The sequence below is a fragment of the Falco rusticolus genome, chromosome 12 (genome assembly GCF_015220075.1).
Source record: "Falco rusticolus isolate bFalRus1 chromosome 12, bFalRus1.pri, whole genome shotgun sequence".
Classification (NCBI taxonomy): Eukaryota; Metazoa; Chordata; class Aves; order Falconiformes; family Falconidae; genus Falco; species Falco rusticolus.
Genome location: NC_051198.1, coordinates 17,334,959 through 17,353,812, shown reverse-complemented (window position 1 = coordinate 17,353,812; position 18,854 = coordinate 17,334,959). Strand labels below are relative to the sequence as shown.

At 37.5% G+C, this 18,854-nt stretch overlaps 1 protein-coding gene across 2 annotated transcripts in view; it reads left to right on the top strand.

Moving 5' to 3' along the window:
• PRKCE (protein kinase C epsilon) overlaps window positions 1–18,854 on the top strand; it is a 293,855-nt gene that overhangs the window by 170,449 nt on the left and 104,552 nt on the right. For both annotated transcript variants that reach the window (XM_037405769.1, XM_037405770.1), the window contains 4 exons: window positions 11,369–11,528; window positions 12,666–12,700; window positions 14,110–14,195; window positions 16,336–16,468. In XM_037405769.1, the coding sequence (XP_037261666.1) occupies window positions 11,369–11,528; window positions 12,666–12,700; window positions 14,110–14,195; window positions 16,336–16,468 (414 nt within the window). The remainder of the gene's footprint in view (window positions 1–11,368; window positions 11,529–12,665; window positions 12,701–14,109; window positions 14,196–16,335; window positions 16,469–18,854) is intronic.

The window sequence follows — 18,854 nt, the reverse complement described above, 5'->3', positions numbered from 1 at the left end:
GCAAACTCACCATTTGCAATTACCTCATGATGCTGTGCCCATAAGCCTGGCAGGGAGAAAGAACATGCTGTTTAGCACATTTCCATTTTTACCATGCAGTAGATGCATAGAATGAACATCTAGCAGAGCAGGTAAGTAGTGCCTTAAATATTGGAAGACTTCCATTGACATCCGTGGCACAGTGAATACTTTTTCACATAGACATATCCAGAAATGCTTCGCTAAATTGGGATTTTAAAGTAATACACTGATAATAAATCATATGAGTCCTTCAGGATTTACATAATGTATCTATTACTGTTCTCTGAATGGAAATTAGTAATAATATATTTCATGTTGAAAGACAGATGGAAGAGTTGCTTTAATAGCGCTGCTTGTGAGTCAGAGACATTCTTAATTAAGCTTTTTTTGTGTGCGTGGGGTGGGGGGGTTATTGGGATAAGAAAAAATCCTCCTACATTTGCAAGAAAGACAATGGAAAGGAGGAGTGAGTTCTTTTGCTGCTGATTTTTGTCTCTTACAAATGATGGCAAGAACTGCCCACTTAGGAAATGGGCAAGATGAGGAAGGATGTTGGTAGAGGGTGACAGTATTGTCATAATAGGGCCCTTAGAAAAAGACACAAACCAGAAAGATCAGTGACATGTTGGAACACTGGTGAAAGTGTGTTACGGGTTATACATTGGGGCAAAAAGGGAAAAATAGTGGCAGGTGTTATTTATTGGTGGCAGCTGCCTTAGAGAACAGTCCTTTCTAAGGCGATGCTAACACTACTGTCTTTCACTTGCTTAATTCATTTCAACATTAGAGTAGTAAGAAATGAAAAGTGCAATGGTTGTTTACTTATAGGCGCCTACACCCTCCAGCCAAGAAAGGAACACGTTATCTGTGCTGTTCAGATGAGGACCCACTCTTTTACCTGTTGGGTGCCCTACAGGCTCCACTACAGAGCAAAGGTGTATCATGATTTTAGCGTGCAGAACCAACTTATAAAGTTGTAAGTGATGAAAGAAAAGGAGAAACATGATTAAAATTGCTTGCAATTACATTGGAAAGCTTGATCTTTCTGTCAGGCTGCCTGGCTGCTATCCATGAGGTGGCTCTCAGGGTTTCCTTGGTGCAGACCCAGGGCCTCAGGTTGCCATGGCGGGTCTCTCTCAGAGCGCGTTTCAATGACACCCCGTTCCCCAGCTGTTCCTGCAGACTGGTCCAAAGTTTTACCAGATTTGGCTTCCTGGCTGGCTGAAGAGCTGGCATTGAGGAGTTCAGATACCACTGGCAACCAGGTGCTTGTTTCTAACATGTATAAAGATACTATGGTGCATTCTCTAACTCTAAAAATTACCATGAATATGTCAGAAGAATAAGAAATAATTTATGAGTGGCCAGGTATTGTTTCTATGGACAACCCTAAGTATCAGCTCACTTCAGAAGACAAAACCTTTTAAGTCATTTTGAAATCATAACAGTTTGCTTTCTTGTTTCACTGTTGAAAGATTTCTTTCCCAACACTTATTGATTTGAGTTTTCAATAGTATTGTAAATTATTTGCCTAAACAGACAAAGCTACTGTAGTTACAGTGAGAAAACAGGTATAAGGCATCCTGAAACTATTTGGCAAACAGTGGCTGTGAAGATGATTTTCTCAGTTGTTACTTCTAATAACACATCCTGTTGCTTGGGGACAAATCCACTTGTGTTTATCAGAACTATTACAGTCTCCTCAGTAGGTTTCTCTACATGAAGGTACAGATATTTTGTGTCTTACGACTTTAATACTGTTGGGGGGAGATAGCTTCCAAATTTTTACAACCTCTATTTTAATTTGTTGAGAAAGATCATTGCCATTATTTGAGAGTATAAGAAAAAAGTCTAAATAAAATATTAATATATCACTGCCATTCTGCCTGCCCTTGAAACTCTCTTTGGCTTTCCTGAGCGTTTTCTGAGCAAAGTATTGAGAATGCAGTGCTGCTTAATTTATACCAAAATCAGTCAGACTAATGGAAAGGATTATTCCTGCTTGGGATAAAGGAGCTGCTTTGCAGTCTTCTCTGGTTTTCTCATCTATTACAAGTGTTGTGTGAGGCTCTTTTGAATCACAAGCAGTTCTGCAGTGGGTTCCCTCCGCCTTGTGGTGTACGAAAGCAAGTAGTTAGTACTTTATTAAGATAATAATATTGATAAAATAAATAGCAAAAAGAATCACTTTTCTAAAGTAAACTTACTGTAGTTTGTGTACACTTTTCATGTCTGAAATGGTGACACCTCAGAATGGCCTTTTTTCCAATTGTAGGTAAGGAGATTTCACTGCCACTGCGATGCACTCTGAAACCTGAATATGTGTATTCTATGTCACAGGCTTGAGCTTCGGGAGGAGTATAACCATTATACAAATATGTTTTGAAAGCCATCTTCTCTGGCCTGTGTAGGTTATACATCATAGGTCCTTAACGTGATTACATGGAGTCGTAAGGTTTAATATGGAGAATGTAGTGCAAGCAAGCTTTTTTACATGCATTTCTAAGCTTGGGTGGAAACAAGTTGTCGCTATCAGGAGGGGTGTCTGGAAACGGCATCAACAAGACGACTGTGAGATTTAGTGGCTTAAAGGCAGGAAGTGGTTTTCATTCCCCTTTTTACCTTCAGGTATCACAGCTTTTCTGCAGCTAGCATGTGACTGGGATGTCCATGGGGACCTGTTCAGTTCAAAGCAGCTTCTGTCCATCTTTGGCCTGAGAAGCATGTAAAATTTTTGCAATCGTCTTTTCTCATATCTTTCCATGTCTCTGGCTATCCCCAGCCCCTGGTCTTTTGCATGGTATACAACGGCGTAATGCTTGCCTTGCTACAGATACTTCAGTAGTTTCTGTGCTGGCAAACATTTGCTTTTTCAGGTTGCTATTCACCCATCCAGCATTAACTTATTGCAAAAGGATTTAGGCAGGCTATTAGCAAAACAGCCTGCCTGCCAGAGTAGTGAAACAAGATACATGTGAAAGTTGTGGAATTTCCCTCGCTGGAGATTTTCAAGAACCGTCAGAAAAGTGGAAGCTGAGGATGCCTGAAGTACATGAGAACCTTCCCCACTGCAGGAGGCTGGGCTCGGCCATCTCTTAGGTGCCTGCCACTTATGCTTCTGTTATTCCGTGGCAAAGGAACAAAGCTGGGCTTGAAAAAATATTTAAGAAATAACTCTACTGAAAGATGAGAAACCGCCGTCATACGAGGTTGTGTTTCATCAAGCTCTATATAATGGATTTCACAACTGTTAGATCAGAGAAGTTCAGCAGTCTTTCTATCACAAACACGTGCTTAAAATACTGTCATTCAGGATCTGTCTGGTTTAATAGTTACCTCTGAGAAAATAGCTTTGTCCTGAAATTTTCACAATGCTTGCTTTCCTTCTTAGCATCACAACACCATTTCCTTTCCAGGAACTGACAAATGCCAGCAGCTCAGATGTTGACCCTGCAGAGAGGTCACTTGACCCTGCAGATACTTCCGTAGCCTGGGGCTCTGTTAAAATATACATGCATGTGTACACCACTTTGAATGTTCATCTTCAACAGCAGCCCTGACTGGGATGTTTTGTCACATTTTCCTTCTTTCCTTGAAGATGGCCAAAGGACAGTCAATATAAGCATGTGTCATCAGAGAACTGACCACCAGCACTACCACCACAAGTGGTTGGGCGTGCTCCAAGGAGCACACTGCAGTCACATTGCAGGACAAGTCTCCATCTAGTCCCAAGGATGGCTTTTGGTCTGATTGGAGTTATAATACTCTTATAATAATAATGTAATGTATTATATTATATATGTAGTTTCTTAATTCCAGAGATAAGCTACTATGTTATCTTTAGTAAGTAGTTGATTTAATAAGACATACTGCACCTTGTTAGCCTTTCAGGACTTAACACAATCAATACTAACACCAAGCTACTAATACTGTTTATTACTAACACTGTTATCAACATGAATCGAATGTCAGTGACACAAACTATCTTAATTTTCTTCCTGTAAGTTTATCATGTCAAGTTATGGCACAAAAGCTGTTCTACAATTCACAAATTTGTTATTTTACGTTACTAATTAGGACATGAGTAGACCCATTACATTCTGTGGAGTAAGATTTTTCTCCTGAATAATGGCTTCAGTATTTACCATATGTAGAATGCATTTCCACCTCTCTGATTTCAATTGCAGATTTATTGACATAAGGGCATTGTGTTTAGAGTGAGGCTGTTTGTTCCTTCTGAAAGATAACACTGGAAGACCAAAATAACCGTAGTTAGCATGGGGGGGGGGGGGGTGGGGTTGGTTGGTTTTGTTTTTTATTTTTGTCCTGTTGTCTGTGACATCTCCTTTTCAACTGAACAAACTCTAAATTCTGTCTTGTGGAAAAAATCCTGGAAGTTGAAATTTTATTTTAAAGACCTTAAGAGGTGAAACTGAATTTTCAGAAAACCTGTCATATAGCAATAACTTCCCTGTGGTATTTTTAGCAATATAACTTCTTTTGTCAAAGAAAATATAATATGAAAATTGTAGTTACAAATTCTTTATTTCAGGAATACCATATTTCTTAAAATCATTAATGTTAAATACCACCCAATGAAGACATTGAGAGGGAGTAGGAAAAATCTGCCTGATTTGCTTACTTTGTGGATCTGACAGTTCTTTATCTATAGGAATTGCTAGATTCACCCTCCAAGATGAGGTCAGTACCCCATTATCTGTGTGAGTCCCCAGGGGTCTAAAATATAGATGTAGCACCCTATGTTTGTATCCATCCCCTACTTGTCCAATCAACAGTTTCTATAGAACAGAAGTATGTTCATTAAATACTAGATTTATTAAAACATGCTGTATAATCATCTGAGGACAACCACATGTAATTCCATGGTGTTAATATCTTAGGCTTGTGTAAGTTGTCACTAATTCAGCAGGCAGTGTATAGATGGAGAGTAGAAACTTGTGAGGGCTTATCTTGAAGGCTTTCTTAAGGCAAATCTCCAAGTCATTTGAAGGAGAGTTTTGCTTGAGCACGTATGGGAACAAGTTCTCCCTTGCCCCAGCCTCTGCTACAGCAAAGCAGATGGACCACACAGCTGGGGCAGCAGTGGTACTTCACCTGGTTGCTTCAGGTACCATGCTTCATGCTTCTGGTTTTGAACACTTGGTCAAAATTATTGCTAGCCAGCACAGTTGGGACATTTTTGAAAATTAAATCACACTTCGTGTACTGAAATTACAAGCAGACCTTCAGTATCTCTGGGCTTGGTAGTCCTCTTTATTTAGCAAATTCAATGTGAAAATACTTCCATTTGAAAGGATGTGGGGTGTTACTGTTGTCACTTCAGGTTTGAGTGAGCTAATGAATGTGTTCATGGTAATAATTAAGGGTGTAGAGAAGGTTTGAACCATTAATCATTTGGATTGCTTTATAGGCTTGGTTGGTTGTTTTGTTTGTTTTTTAAAAAAAGGAAAGGAAAAACAAACCCTGAAACAAAAATGTGTGCCTGTCACAACCCCCAATCAGTTTTATCTGTTTGTATGTCAAGGGAAGTCTTTAAATATATACAGGCAGAATCTCTCTTTTAGACAAGAATTTAAACTTATAAAGATAAACATGTTTGAAGGTAAAGAAGTTGAGCCTCAGCCCATGCTACAAAGCCACCCACCATATTTAGGCTTGATTTACTTTAAAATGCAATTTATTCTTCAATGCATTCAGTAAATAGCTCATGTTAACAGACAGGACTTGTCAGACACCTATCTCTTCTAAAACCCATCCTGTGTGCATTTTTTCATTTCTTTAGTAATACTCATCATCGTTTTTTTCTTTAACAATATAGTATTATCTAAGGATCTGATTCTTCTATTAAACAAAGAATTGCCTGTCAGCTTTCCTAAAGAAAGCAGATTTGAGATACAGTAAGCAGGACCTGTATGTTATTCCTTGTTAAAGAAATAGTCTGGATATATTATACTTCTAGAAAAGACAAAGAAAAATTGCAAGCTTTTTCCATGACTGTAGTAAACTATCCAATTGATTCCTGTGTTCATCAGTAGCAGCTTTATGAAATTATGTGGCATATACTTTGCTATTTTTTTTATCTCTAATGTACACAATTAGTTGCATGTGTTACTACTAAGCAAGGAGCTTTTTTATTTTTAGGTTGTTTGGTTTTTCCCTTAAAGCATTAAAGGCAAAATCCTGTTAACAGTTTCTACCTAGAGAAATCTTGGTAACAATATATGCGCTTCTAGTGCAGAGGCTCAAAATAGTTTGGGAGTAATCCTTTGAGACCTAATTTTGATGCATAATGATCTGGTTACACTCCATCTTGAATCTGAGGAGTCCTGGACATTGTTCCTGCCTTTCCCACTTTCCAACATAACTTTAGGCAAATTACCTCTCCTGCCTCAACATCCTTCTTCCATTTAGACATTGTGTCGTGGCAAAACAAAAGCTTTATTTCAGTACATACACACTGGTTTAAATGGTCACGTTTAAATACAACACAAAGCTCTGAATTTTAATCTTCAGCAATAAAACATCAGTACAATTGTTCATCTGCATTTGTTGTTCAGTTAGGCTCAGTTGTAATTATTAAGGGTTGATGTGAAGCCAGCTGGTTTTTCTGGGTGGTGGTTGTAGTTACAGGTGACAGCAATGTGAAGACACCCAAGAGATCCCTGGGGTGAAAAGCCCTTTGTGACAGAAGTGCTGTGGAGGTGTCAGTGTTCTGTTGGACGCGGTTACCTGGCAGCTACGCTGGTTGCTGCGAGTGTTACTGTTGTACATGGCCTACAGTTTGTCTTTGATGGGGCAATAACCATTTAACTAAAGCATCTGATTTTGTTGCTGTTCTTCTTCCCCAAACACTGTCACTGTTAGATGCCAGTCTCCTCCAGATTAAGAGAAATGCCCAGCGTGTTCCCTTTTAGAAGTCGGGATTCTGAACAACAACAAATGCTGAAATACCTCTGTGCATGTAATCTCTCTCTCTTTTCTGCCATATTTTTTCCATTTTTTTGGTTTATTGTCAGAATTCTGTAAGTACTCAAAACATAAAGGATAAGAAATGGAAATGGCACATTTTGCTGTGAAGGATAATTCTGTCTGTTGTGGTTAGTGCTCCACACTGAACCCTTCTCATCTGTGTTCGAACTGTTTTAGTACAAAACAAGACCTGTCATAGTTGAGCCTTTGTTATTTGGTGTACAGGGTCTTTTTCCTCCAACTTTGGCCCCTTTGAGGGTTGCTGAGCGTTATGTGTTGCTTTCTTATGTCATGACTTATATTTCACGCATAACAGATACCACACAATTAACAGTGTTAAATGTAGTTCCAGACAGTTCATTTAAACATCCATTTTGCAAATATTTATAAATTCTGTGCAGTTTTGTATGCTAGATACTTCTGACTTTTATAACACTTCTTCAAGAGCTTGGAGTCAAGCCTGCAAGTCTTTTCAGTCTTTGAAATTGTAGACAATATGTTTATACGTACGTATGAGTCTATAAAAGCAATTACATGCTATTGCTTTCCAAATAATTCAGAGTTACTCTTGGCTGCAATGGAAAGTAGTGGCATTACTGGGTATAGTTTTGAGACAAAATCAGTTCTAAATTTGCCCATTCTCAAGTACTATCATATAAAGCCTCGACTCAGTGTGCCGCATTGACAGTATTCTCCACGAACACTTGGAAATTATCATGAACCTTTCTTACTGCTTCTTTTGAAAATGAAAGTTAAAGAAATGCATTTTAAAAGGATAAACATAATAATATAATGGGCCGAAGGACTCAAAATCAAACAGGGAACAGAATGTACGTTACGGAAAGAAACAGCTTTTACTGAGGGAACAATAACCCTCTGTGACTATTTAGTAGAAATCCTGGGAGAAGAAATTGTTTATATTGGAAATTGCTTATAGACTGACTGCATAAAATCCACTTAATTTTAATTTTAACTCCTCTGCTAAGAATAGAAATGTCACGCACAATATGCAGTATCCTAATGATATTTTCTAGAATCTATTACGTACCACTGTAATACCTTTTCTTGTTAGAATATATTTTAAAGGCCAATTTTTTTTATGTTTATATTTTCTAAAGTAGTCTTGAAAATGCTAGTTGGCTGTATCACACAAATGTCAGGGAATTTCCCAAATACTCCCTGTGTTCTGATAACATTTACTAATCTTTCTTTTCTTTCCTGCTTGCAAACAATCAGAAAAGTTTGGGGAGAGCAGTGTATCTCCCTTTCTAAGTAGATGTCTTCAGACAGTTAAATGGATGTCTCTAATATGGCTGTTCAGTATGAGATAAATGGATTTTAATTTAAATATATGACTATTGTTAGTGCTACTAGGAATGAATGGTTTACAGCCCTGGGTATGAGCCAGCACAGATGTGATCATTGGCTTCTGAGTCACCTGGGAAAGTTACTGCCTGGTTTTGTGCCTGTGGTCCACAACAGTGGTGTGAATCGTGCAATACGTGGCAGTGTTTTGCTTGAGGAATGTGGAAAAGCATTGTTTATGTGTTTTTGTTGGGTAACAGTGAACAAGCTAGCTGAACTTTATGTAAACTGAGTGTAAAGCTCATGGGTGAATTAATTCTCTTGTGACTTGGTCTGCTTTGATGAAAGGCTGGTGTCCAGTCATACAGTGTCCAGCCATGCACTGTAATGCCAGATGCTACCCCATCCCCCTCAAACAAGTTCTGCTGCTGACTGACGAGGTGGGGACTCTACATGGGCTGTGCTGAGAGGTGAGGTGGAGGCAGAGTCACCACTGGGGCGTCATTGCTCTTGAACATGCCGTTCAACGCTAAAGCAGGTTGCGGTGCACAGATGTGGCCATGTGCTAGTCTTAAGTGATAAATGTGGAACAGCAGACTGACAGGAGAGACAGTTTTGGGAGAACTCCTAATGGATCTCCAACGTCATCCAAGACAGGCCAAGAAAACTACCTTTCCCTGAGCTGGTTGAGCATTGAGGCCTGGCATTTAATCTGATGGTTTCAGGTGTATTGCTTGTATCTGTTCTCAAGTCAGTGCATTTCTGAAAATGACACTGTTTGGTTGTTTTATTGTAACTGTAAGTATTGTAAGTGGAAAATGGAATTTTATAAAAGCATTAACTATAGAACTGGAACTAATACAGTAAAATTTGTTTTAAGATTTTATTGATAAAAGAAAAAATAAGTAGTGTCATGATAATGTGTTTACCTAGCTAAAACACAAAGAGGATTTTTATCTGCTCTGTAAAATTACAGATGTTTTATCTGTGAAGAATTACACTTAAGATGAAAAAAATGAGAAAGGCAGTATTATAGAGTGATTATCATACCAAGTGTGAACTGTGCACTGTCAGAACATCCCATTTGTTTCTTATAAGCAGATAACTTTTGGGGAACCCTTTTCAGGAGAGTGGGATTTTTAACTTTCTTACATCCAGGCTGCAGACTTCAGCAAATTCTACAATCTGGATGATAACAAAATAACAGTTGTGTGTTAATATAGACTTACTTCCTATAATATTAACTTAAAAGATTTTTCAGCGGCTTTATAAAGTCAGTAAATCCTTCAGAATCTGGGAATAGGAGTCTTTGAATTTCCAACTACTTGTTACGTATTCTCTGCGGAAGGCAGTCTTTCTCTCAAGGAGCTGTGGTATTTATTAGACATCAGAGTTTTGCTTAGCGCATAAAAATAAACATAATTGATAACTATTTGGTGGTACTTAATCTCTTTCTTGAAGGAAGACCTAGAGCCATTCCTTTTTGATTGTTCTTTGGCATAAATAAAAGGGGTAGCTTTGCATCTAAGTCAATGTTTATTTAGTGAAAGCTTACTTAAAGTGGAAAAGAGTTGCCATTCTGGTCATCCCATAGATGTGTCTTAGGGTAAAAACCCACTCTGGGTGTGAAAGTTTTGTATGATGTTAACGTGTAAGGAGCTTAGGATTTTTAATGCAAAAATGAATTTGCTAGTGTCATGGGTTTTAGCCCTTGCTGTGCCGTGAAAGAAACTGATCTCAGTTCATGGGTCTGTGCTCTGTATTTTCCCAGGATACCCCTCTATTAGCTCTATTTAAGACCGTTTTCTAGGAATTCCTAAATCAATAACTTTTAATTTTACAACCATCAAAACCAGAAGTTTTTTTTCATGTTTGTAAAAGAATTTGAAACTATTACAGATCTGAGTTATTCTCAGACTTCTAATCTTCTTTGTGTTATTGTTAAGTACTGTACTGTTGCATAGAAAACTCATTCGTGTACATAAAAGCTTGCAGCAAACCAAGGTTGGCATCTTTGGGCCATCATAATGATTCAGGGTAGCTGAAATTTAGAGAATAACAAGTGTTAAATACATTTCAAAGTGTTATATGCACTGAAGTAGTGAGTGCATAGATTCAGTTGGCAATAGATTACTGAATGTAGTCCCCTCCGAATCTGATACTGTGTTTTTTCAGAGACACAAGTGGCTCAAAGAATGCTTGAAAAATATGTCTTTCATTAACAACTGTGTACTAAATATCCTTCATTGCCAATTAATCCTCAACTTTTGTTTAATGCATACAGAATACTATGGAGGCATTAGTGACGCTTTTCAAAATAAAGCTTTGGGGAAAAAAGACCCGATGCACTCTGGAGTATTTTTTTCCAAACTTTTTATTCTGAGATGTATCAGCTTCAGTTTTTACTTCCTCTACCATTAAATCTCTTATGCAATTGAACAGGAATTGGTTAAAGGGAACAACTTCCTTCTCTTGAACGTTTTGCTGAAAGTATGTTAGGATCAAAGTGGATTATTGGAGGCTGAAGCTCAGATCCTAATCAGGAATTCTACAAAGTAATCAGTTCTGGATGGAATTTTTGTTCTACTTCGGAATATGTATTTGGACTCGGGTTTCTTGTACTTGTGTCAGCACTTTCTGAGTGTATGGGGACCAGGGGTTGCTGGGATTTTTTGTTGGATTTTTTTTCCTCCTCTGAAGATCAAATGAGATAAGTCTGAGCTGTTAACTGTGTAATTACTGTTAGAGAGGTTGTCAGTGTGCTTGACAGTGATAAAGCATGGAAGATTTATTCCCAGATTAGCATGAATTTACAGGTAAAGATTTAGAACAAGTAGAAGTTCCTCTTTTTGGTAATGAAAATGCTTGCCCTTTAGTAATTGGTGCTAAAAAAGAAAAAAAAACCGACCCATAATTTAGGGAGGTTATCTTGCACTGCTAGGTAGAGAAGGTTATTTTTAGTTTTGGAGAATATCTACTTATGTATTGCATTTGAGTTTTCCCATATTTGTGTTTGATATAGCCAGTGCTTATTTTTCTTCCTCTGTTTCAGCACCCAAAGACAATGAAGAACGTGTGTTCCGGGAACGCATGCGCCCCAGAAAGCGGCAGGGTGCTGTGCGACGCAGAGTACATCAGGTTAATGGACACAAGTTTATGGCCACCTATCTTAGACAGCCAACATACTGTTCGCACTGCAGAGATTTTATATGGTATGAAGCAACCCTGACTTTGCTTTCTTTGCAACTTTGAATTTAGGGGTTACCCTTCTGTTTTGCTGAGGTGTAAATGACATAGAGTAGCGTTCTTTTCATTTTAATATTAAACTGTCATCAGTTTTGCAGATGATGATAAAAGACACTTAAATTTCCATCACAAACCTTAGAATTTGTTGTATTTTAGTTTTTTCTCCTCTGATCCACAAAGTTCAATCTTTTCCTGCCTAGTACATACTATAAATTCTAGGTAGATGGCCAGTCTAGTGTTCTGTAGGTGCATAAGTATAGATTCAGATGGAATATTAGACCTTTACATTTTGCCAAGCTGATTGAATTCTTCCTTAGGTACTTAAGTATCACCATCCTCCTCCTAGGAAATGCCAAGCTCCTATACATCCTACTGAAGTTAATGGAATATGGGAATATTAGACTTCTAATGATCCAGGGGTTAGGGTGCTCAGTGTATGGGGTCTTTATTATTATAATGTATGTCAAGAACTCCCTTTTAGAAATTATTTACATTGATTTTGAGTACTCACAGTTTTCAAATAGGGAAAAGTTGCGGAGACATTCAGTTTTCTGCTATTTTTCAGCAACTCTGTTGATGTTTTCCAAAGTTACCTAGAGATACTGATTTACAGATAAGATCTGATGTGATCCATAATTGCTATTTCTTAAGAGTGTAATGAATCAGTCTTTCTTAATGTGAAACAATGTGAATTGTGCATGAAATCAACTGCATTCCTCTGAGAAGCGTCCGCAGGTTAGGCTTTACATTAGCTAAGATGATTTTAGGCAACAATATTGGCATATGCAATCTTCTGTCTATTTACAGGCCTGCTTGATGACTGTTTTACCAGGTTGTGGCTTCCCTGTCTGTGTACCCTTTGGCTTTATAGTAAATGTGTCTTCTAACTCCCTTCATGGCCTATTGTCCTACCTGTTACCTCTCAGCTGCTGAAATGTGGTTCCTAATTGGAACTGATCTCAGTGTAGGCATGCAGTTATCATATTGTTGGTTATAGGAAGCTATTCTTTTAAACTTGTGCATGTCCAGTAAAGAGAGGAAAAGGTGTTTATCATTCTTATAATCTATATTCTGTATTTTCTAAAACACTGTTTTATTTTCAGGGGTGTAATAGGAAAACAGGGATACCAATGTCAAGGTAAGAGAAAATCTACTGGGTAGCAGTTTGAATATATGTATTATGTTGTAATATATAAATAATAAGGTATTTTCATTAGGCATTGTATATGTACAGTGCCGAGAATTTAGCACAAGATGATCAGATAAAGTTTATCTCCCCAAAGATACAATCTTTACAGCAAGTCATGGTAAGATTTTTTGAAACTTTTGGTCTTAGGCATCATATGTGAAGTAGGGGCACAGTTAACATCACTGAACAGCAGATCCTGGGTATCTCTTTATGTGCATCCAGCTAGGGGGACATATCTGTGGATGTTGGCTTCTTCATTTTTCACTTCTTGCATTTCAAAATTGTGAATCCTTTATTCTGCTTAAGATCCTTTGTTTAAAAATGCCAGGTAGTTGCAAAGACTGTAATTAAATAGATGAGATAATTATAGAGGTCGTAATTAGAGAAAGTTATAGCAAAGACTGCACAAGTACTTCATTTTCAACTCCATTTTTCAACTCAGTTTCTTAGACTCTTTAATTTTTTATGTAGTTAGCTCTTGGGATGATGTTTTTCTATTTAATTCTCATCTGTAAGATATGAAATAGAAGTAATGAACTCAGTGATGACTTTTCAGTTACAAAAGACTTGACTAAATATAATTTCAAACAAATAAATGCAAATAATGGTTTTACATGTTATAGTAAGAATAGAGTGTTAACATACAGCAGAGGTTCCTTGCGTTCTGATTATTTTTTTTTCTTACAATGACCAAAGCTAGAAGAAAATGAAATTCATTATTTCTCTTGAACTCAAAAAACTCTTGAGGGTTTTTTCTTCACTTAATGACCTTGAATCCCACAGTACGATAGACCTTATAATTGTTAACCTTATCTTTCATATCTGCAAATGTTATTTATTGATTAAGTAATCAGTATGAATATTGACAAAATAGTTTTGCCTCCTGAAACCTTTTGCTGTTATCAACTTACAATAATGTGTTCTAGAAAGAATATTCAACTTTGTTTTTTCTGTTTGATGACTTTTACAATGAGTTATCCTTATGTCTCGTTTTGATGGGAAGCTCTTCAGACAGGAGTTGTTGCCATTGTGTCTCATGTGATGTGGAGATCATGGACTTGATCAGATAAATCAAATATGTAAAAATTGAGAAAAATAGTGGTTAATATTTCAGATGGTAATTTATAGTTTTAGATACTGAGATTTTAACAGATATGCTTAAGTTCTCTTAAAATTATTTGATCTCTTGAAAGTCTATTATCTTCTGGTTTTATAAGCCAGATTTACTTCATATGACTCAGCAAATCAGTCACTTGCAGCCTTTCAAGTCCCAGCATTTCTAGTCTTCCAAGATCAGTCTTATGCCTTCAAATAAATCTTTATGAAAACTTATTCTTTTATCTATTTTTTGTTTATAGTTTGCACTTGTGTAGTCCACAAGAGATGCCATGAACTTATAATAACGAAGTGTGCTGGCTTAAAAAAACAGGAAACTCACGATGAGGTAAATGTTTATAAAATAAATGTTCTAGATAAAAGTCTTTCATCTGTTCAAAGTAGTGTCATCTCCTGTGTTTAATCAATAAATGTTAGACGGTTTTGTGCCCTTCTGGTCATCTTGTGGTGTAGCATTTACTTTGGAATAACAGATTACCCTAACAGTTTAATTTACATGGGAATTATTATACAGCAATTTATTTCTGACCAGTAAACTTTTTGTAACATATGAATGTTTAAAGTCTTAGTGAGCTCTTTGCACTCATTTTTATTTTAAAAATTCTCCATTTCTGAGTTTTGTCATTTTAAGTCAAAAGAAGCAGGCTGTGACCCTTTGTCCCTTAAATGCATTTTGTGTGGCTGAGTCGTTAGCAGCTGATAGGATAGGCAGTATGCTTGCGTATCTTGCATCAACATAAAAGACTGCCCAGAATTTGCTTGCAAAGTCTCACCTCAACAAATACTGCATCCAAACTGTCAAAATGCACAACAAAAGCCGTCTGTGTGTTGAAGGTGGCCCATGGATATTGTTGTATAAGGCGGTAGTGATAACACAAAGTACTGCAAAGTTAATAGCTTGTCCAGCATAATTACTCCCTACCTGCAGCAAGCTTTTGTATATTAATGGAATTAACACAATATCTGCTTTATGTTATCATGCATTTAAATAAATCAGACATTACCTGAAAATGAAATTAGCTGCCTTCAGAGCCATACAGTCAGGGAGTTAAATACATCTGCCAACAGCACATTCAGCTCTGGATCAGAAGAGAAAACAAAGCAATCCTTTCACTTGGGTTAAAAGTGTCTCTCAGCTAAGGTGGCCCTTTCAGGCTTGGTTAGGGAGCGATGTGACCGTAGTGTTCAGCTCCCTTAGACTCCTCAGCTTTGGGTACCCTTTTATGGCTGGCTCAATAGGGGACAGTTGGGAAGGGCAGTGGAGTTTTTGGTTTTTTTAAATAGTTGTAGCCCATAACTGTAATCAGTGAATGCCTTACCTTTTACAGAAGGTTTTTCTGTGTGTTTTAACAGAAAAGCTAATGAATACTCACTGTCTTGTTCTGTTTTGTGCAACAGCAAGGGCCCACTGTCTTTCACCGTAGGATTAGGTGAAGTAGTCTGTGGGTGATCCCAGTTTCTTGGCCACAAAGAAAAAGTACATTTCTTAATTTTATTTTTTATTAAAAATCTCCATTGAAATGCTTGGAAAAGCCTAGTCTTAAATTACAAATCAGAATTGTATGTAATGACAGTTTTAAGCCACTCTTTCAACTTTGATACGACTTTGGCTGAGACATTAACTGATCTCATTCTTCTGCACAATTCACTACAATTTCCCATACTGGAAGCATTCTTTAATACCTGCTTCACAACCAGTATTTTACATTTGAAACTTGATCACATGCATAGGATTGTGATAAAGGACTGTTTGGCTGGTGCTGGTTTTGTGTAGTACTTACAGGAAGATACAAAATCTTGCATAGATTTATATTCCCAGGCTCCAGACTGGTGGAGACTTGTATGCTTTGCTGATATAATGCTCTCATTGTTTAGAAGGGGTACTAGATCACTGGAGAGAAGCCAGCAGTAATAGGAAAGAGAAGGAAAAACATTAAAATAAATCTTATTCTATGCAGTGGCCACTAGAAAAACTTATTGGTTACATCCTTTAATTAGTAAGTAATCATACCTTGGAATCCCTGAACACAACAATTTATCGTTGTCATTATCATAACCTAAAGAAGAGTGGGATATGAAAAGGCAAAGGGGTTGTGGTATATTTCTCTTTCTTAGTCCTGTATTAGTTTGGCCTCCTGCTCCTAAAACAGTTGGGAGTGACTTCCTCGACTTCCACATTAAGAGATCCTTCCTGATAGCTGTGTATTTGTTGTTCCCAGAGGTACCCAGAAGTACATTTTAACCTTTATCTCTTGGACAACAGCAGCCCTTCCCCCTCTTTTCCCCAAATAAAGTAGTGAGAAGAGCTCTGGAGCTGGAGTGTATCTAATGCAAAAATCATCACCTGAGCACAGGCCTATTTCATCTTGTTTGAATTCTGTGTGGTTTCAAAGCATAACAGGGCCTCAGTGTACACTGATTATAAAGAAATCAATTAGAATGTAATATACTGTGCTCTCCTTTTTCAGCAAGTAGGATCCCAGCGTTTCAGTGTCAACATGCCTCACAAGTTCAGCATTCACAATTACAAAGTGCCCACCTTCTGTGACCACTGTGGTTCATTGCTCTGGGGTCTTTTGAGACAAGGTTTACAATGCAAAGGTAAGGATTACCACTTCAGAGCTTTTCTTTGTATGACTTGTAGACTTGGAAAGACTTCAAGTTCTTCTTTTGCAGCATGTACAGAAATTAATAAAAAGTAAACAGCAGACTGCGGTAAGGATTGCTGTCATGGTTAGAAAATAGCCCTTTACCCTGTCTGCAACACCAGCCAGTAAGACATACAGAGGACAGACGTGCAGAAGCACATTTTGCACTCACTGCTGCACCGGTTTATTGCCACATAGGAAATTAGAAGTTGACAGAAAATTGGGAGCATGAGAATTACAACCCTTCAGCTTACATGCCTTCTGTGTTTTCACGTTTTTGGTCTTGGTTGTTGAACTTTCTAAGCATCATTACTCAAGCTACTTTTCCCTTTGCTACCATCTTCAAAAGTTACTATTATGTATTGGCTGGGCGAGGCAGAATCTGTCCTGTATGCCTATATCCAGTAGATGAGGTGTTCTCATGTTTAGCTAAATCGTCCTTTGTGACAGTCTGCCCCTCTATTCCAGAAAAGGAAGGATTCATCATGTTCTTCAGCTTAAGGACTATGTACTCTGTACAGTACCTGTATATGAAGGTACTGCTGGAAGGTGCATTCATGCCGTTCTGTCTAACAGAAATGGCTGGTTCCGTCTCTCCTCGTTCCAAGCACAGCTATATATTCTGGATGGGGGAGAAAACAGTACAAACACTTGCAAAGCATAGTAATACTTTAGAAATAGTGAATAAAATACTTCAATTAGTGAGTTGATGGGAATGATGTCATGAAGATTTTCAGATTCTTAGGAAGTAGTACCTAGTGGGATTCTAAGCATTTTCATTTTGTTACGCCTATATGAATGAGTAAGTCCATTTTCATAAATACAAAAATTATGTTATGTGCACATCTCAAGTACAGAAACGTGGAGTCACATGTGTATATATAAACACGTGATCTATGAAATATATCCTTTGCAGTATTTAGTATGAGACATTAGTATAGGTGAAGGTAAAACCTAATGTTTCGTGTCACAAAATGCTGAGCAGCAAGGGAAAGAAGAAATTTCTTTCATGGCAAAGTCATACACAGTGAGAGCATTCTGAAGTTCAAGCCTTCCCCTGTGGTTTGAGCTAGTGGGCAGACTAGACTATTTAGTAGACTAAATACTGTTACTTTACTACTAATGAAGATTTTGTTGAAATGCTCTTAATTATGGTAGAGATGTGTTCAGACAAGATTTTTCATTTAAACCTGATTTTTTCCCCTCTTTGATTTGTAATCAGAGATATAGTATCTCTCCACTTAATCTGTGAATATAGTAGTTCATTTTCATATTCTGTCTCAAGTACCATAGTGGTTCATTTGCTCTTAACTGTAGAAAATAATGTTATTTCTCATATGTATGCATTTAACCATGTAGCAGATGCATAGAAACAACAGTTCAGGGAGCCTACGTTGCTTTCTCCATGTCCATAAAAATACGGTATGATCTGCATAAAATCTAGAACTCAGCTGAGCTGGAAACGTCATTTTCTCTGTTCTTTGTTTTCTCTCTTAAGTGCCAAACAATGCTCGCTTCTTCAGAGATGTACTTGCATGCCCAGTGTGGTTATTAACACCACGAAAAATGTATTCCAGAGGTTTATTCCTCTAAAGGTTTTCTCTGCTGATTCCTGTGTTTCTTTTTATGAAATATGTTAATGAAGTTGGACTGTAGCAAATTTTCCTGGTTAGTTTATTTCAAGCAATTCCATTCCTCAGTGTCCACTGTTAAGGATCCTAGGTCAAATATTTTACTTACCACTGAGCTTTTGTCACTGAATGTACATACATGCCATGCACTGAAAGTGCCATGTGTAGCAATTTCTTTTTGCTCTTCTTGTGAGCTGAAACATATTTGAAAAGGAAAGGCGCCTGCTTTCTGAAGCATATGATTAGTCCTGCAGATATAGTACCTGTGTGTAGTCTCAGAGGCAAACGTGGTTTGTTTCTTTAGGGCTTATACTGTGAAAGCATCGTTGATGAACAGTATAATGAAATGCAGCTTTATAAATACGTACTTTTTTTTTCCTTTAAAAAATAATGGAGGAATTGAGCAATTGAATGTTAGTCTAGTATTTAATTACACTTGCAGTTTCACTTTCTTTATGTCTTGCTCCACAAGAGGGCACTGAAGTCTAAGCTAAAACATGTCAGCTGCTCCTAACAAACCCACACTACTATATTTTTACTGGAGCTATGTTCTCCCCCCTGTCCCATAACCTGGAAGAAATGCAACCTTTTTCCTTCTTACTAGTACACAATAGAGTAAGAAGCAATAATACACGAGGAACTAATGCTGTGCTTTCCGTATGAGAGTAGAAGTGGACTGCTAAAATGCAAGCTTTGAAGGACTTTTCT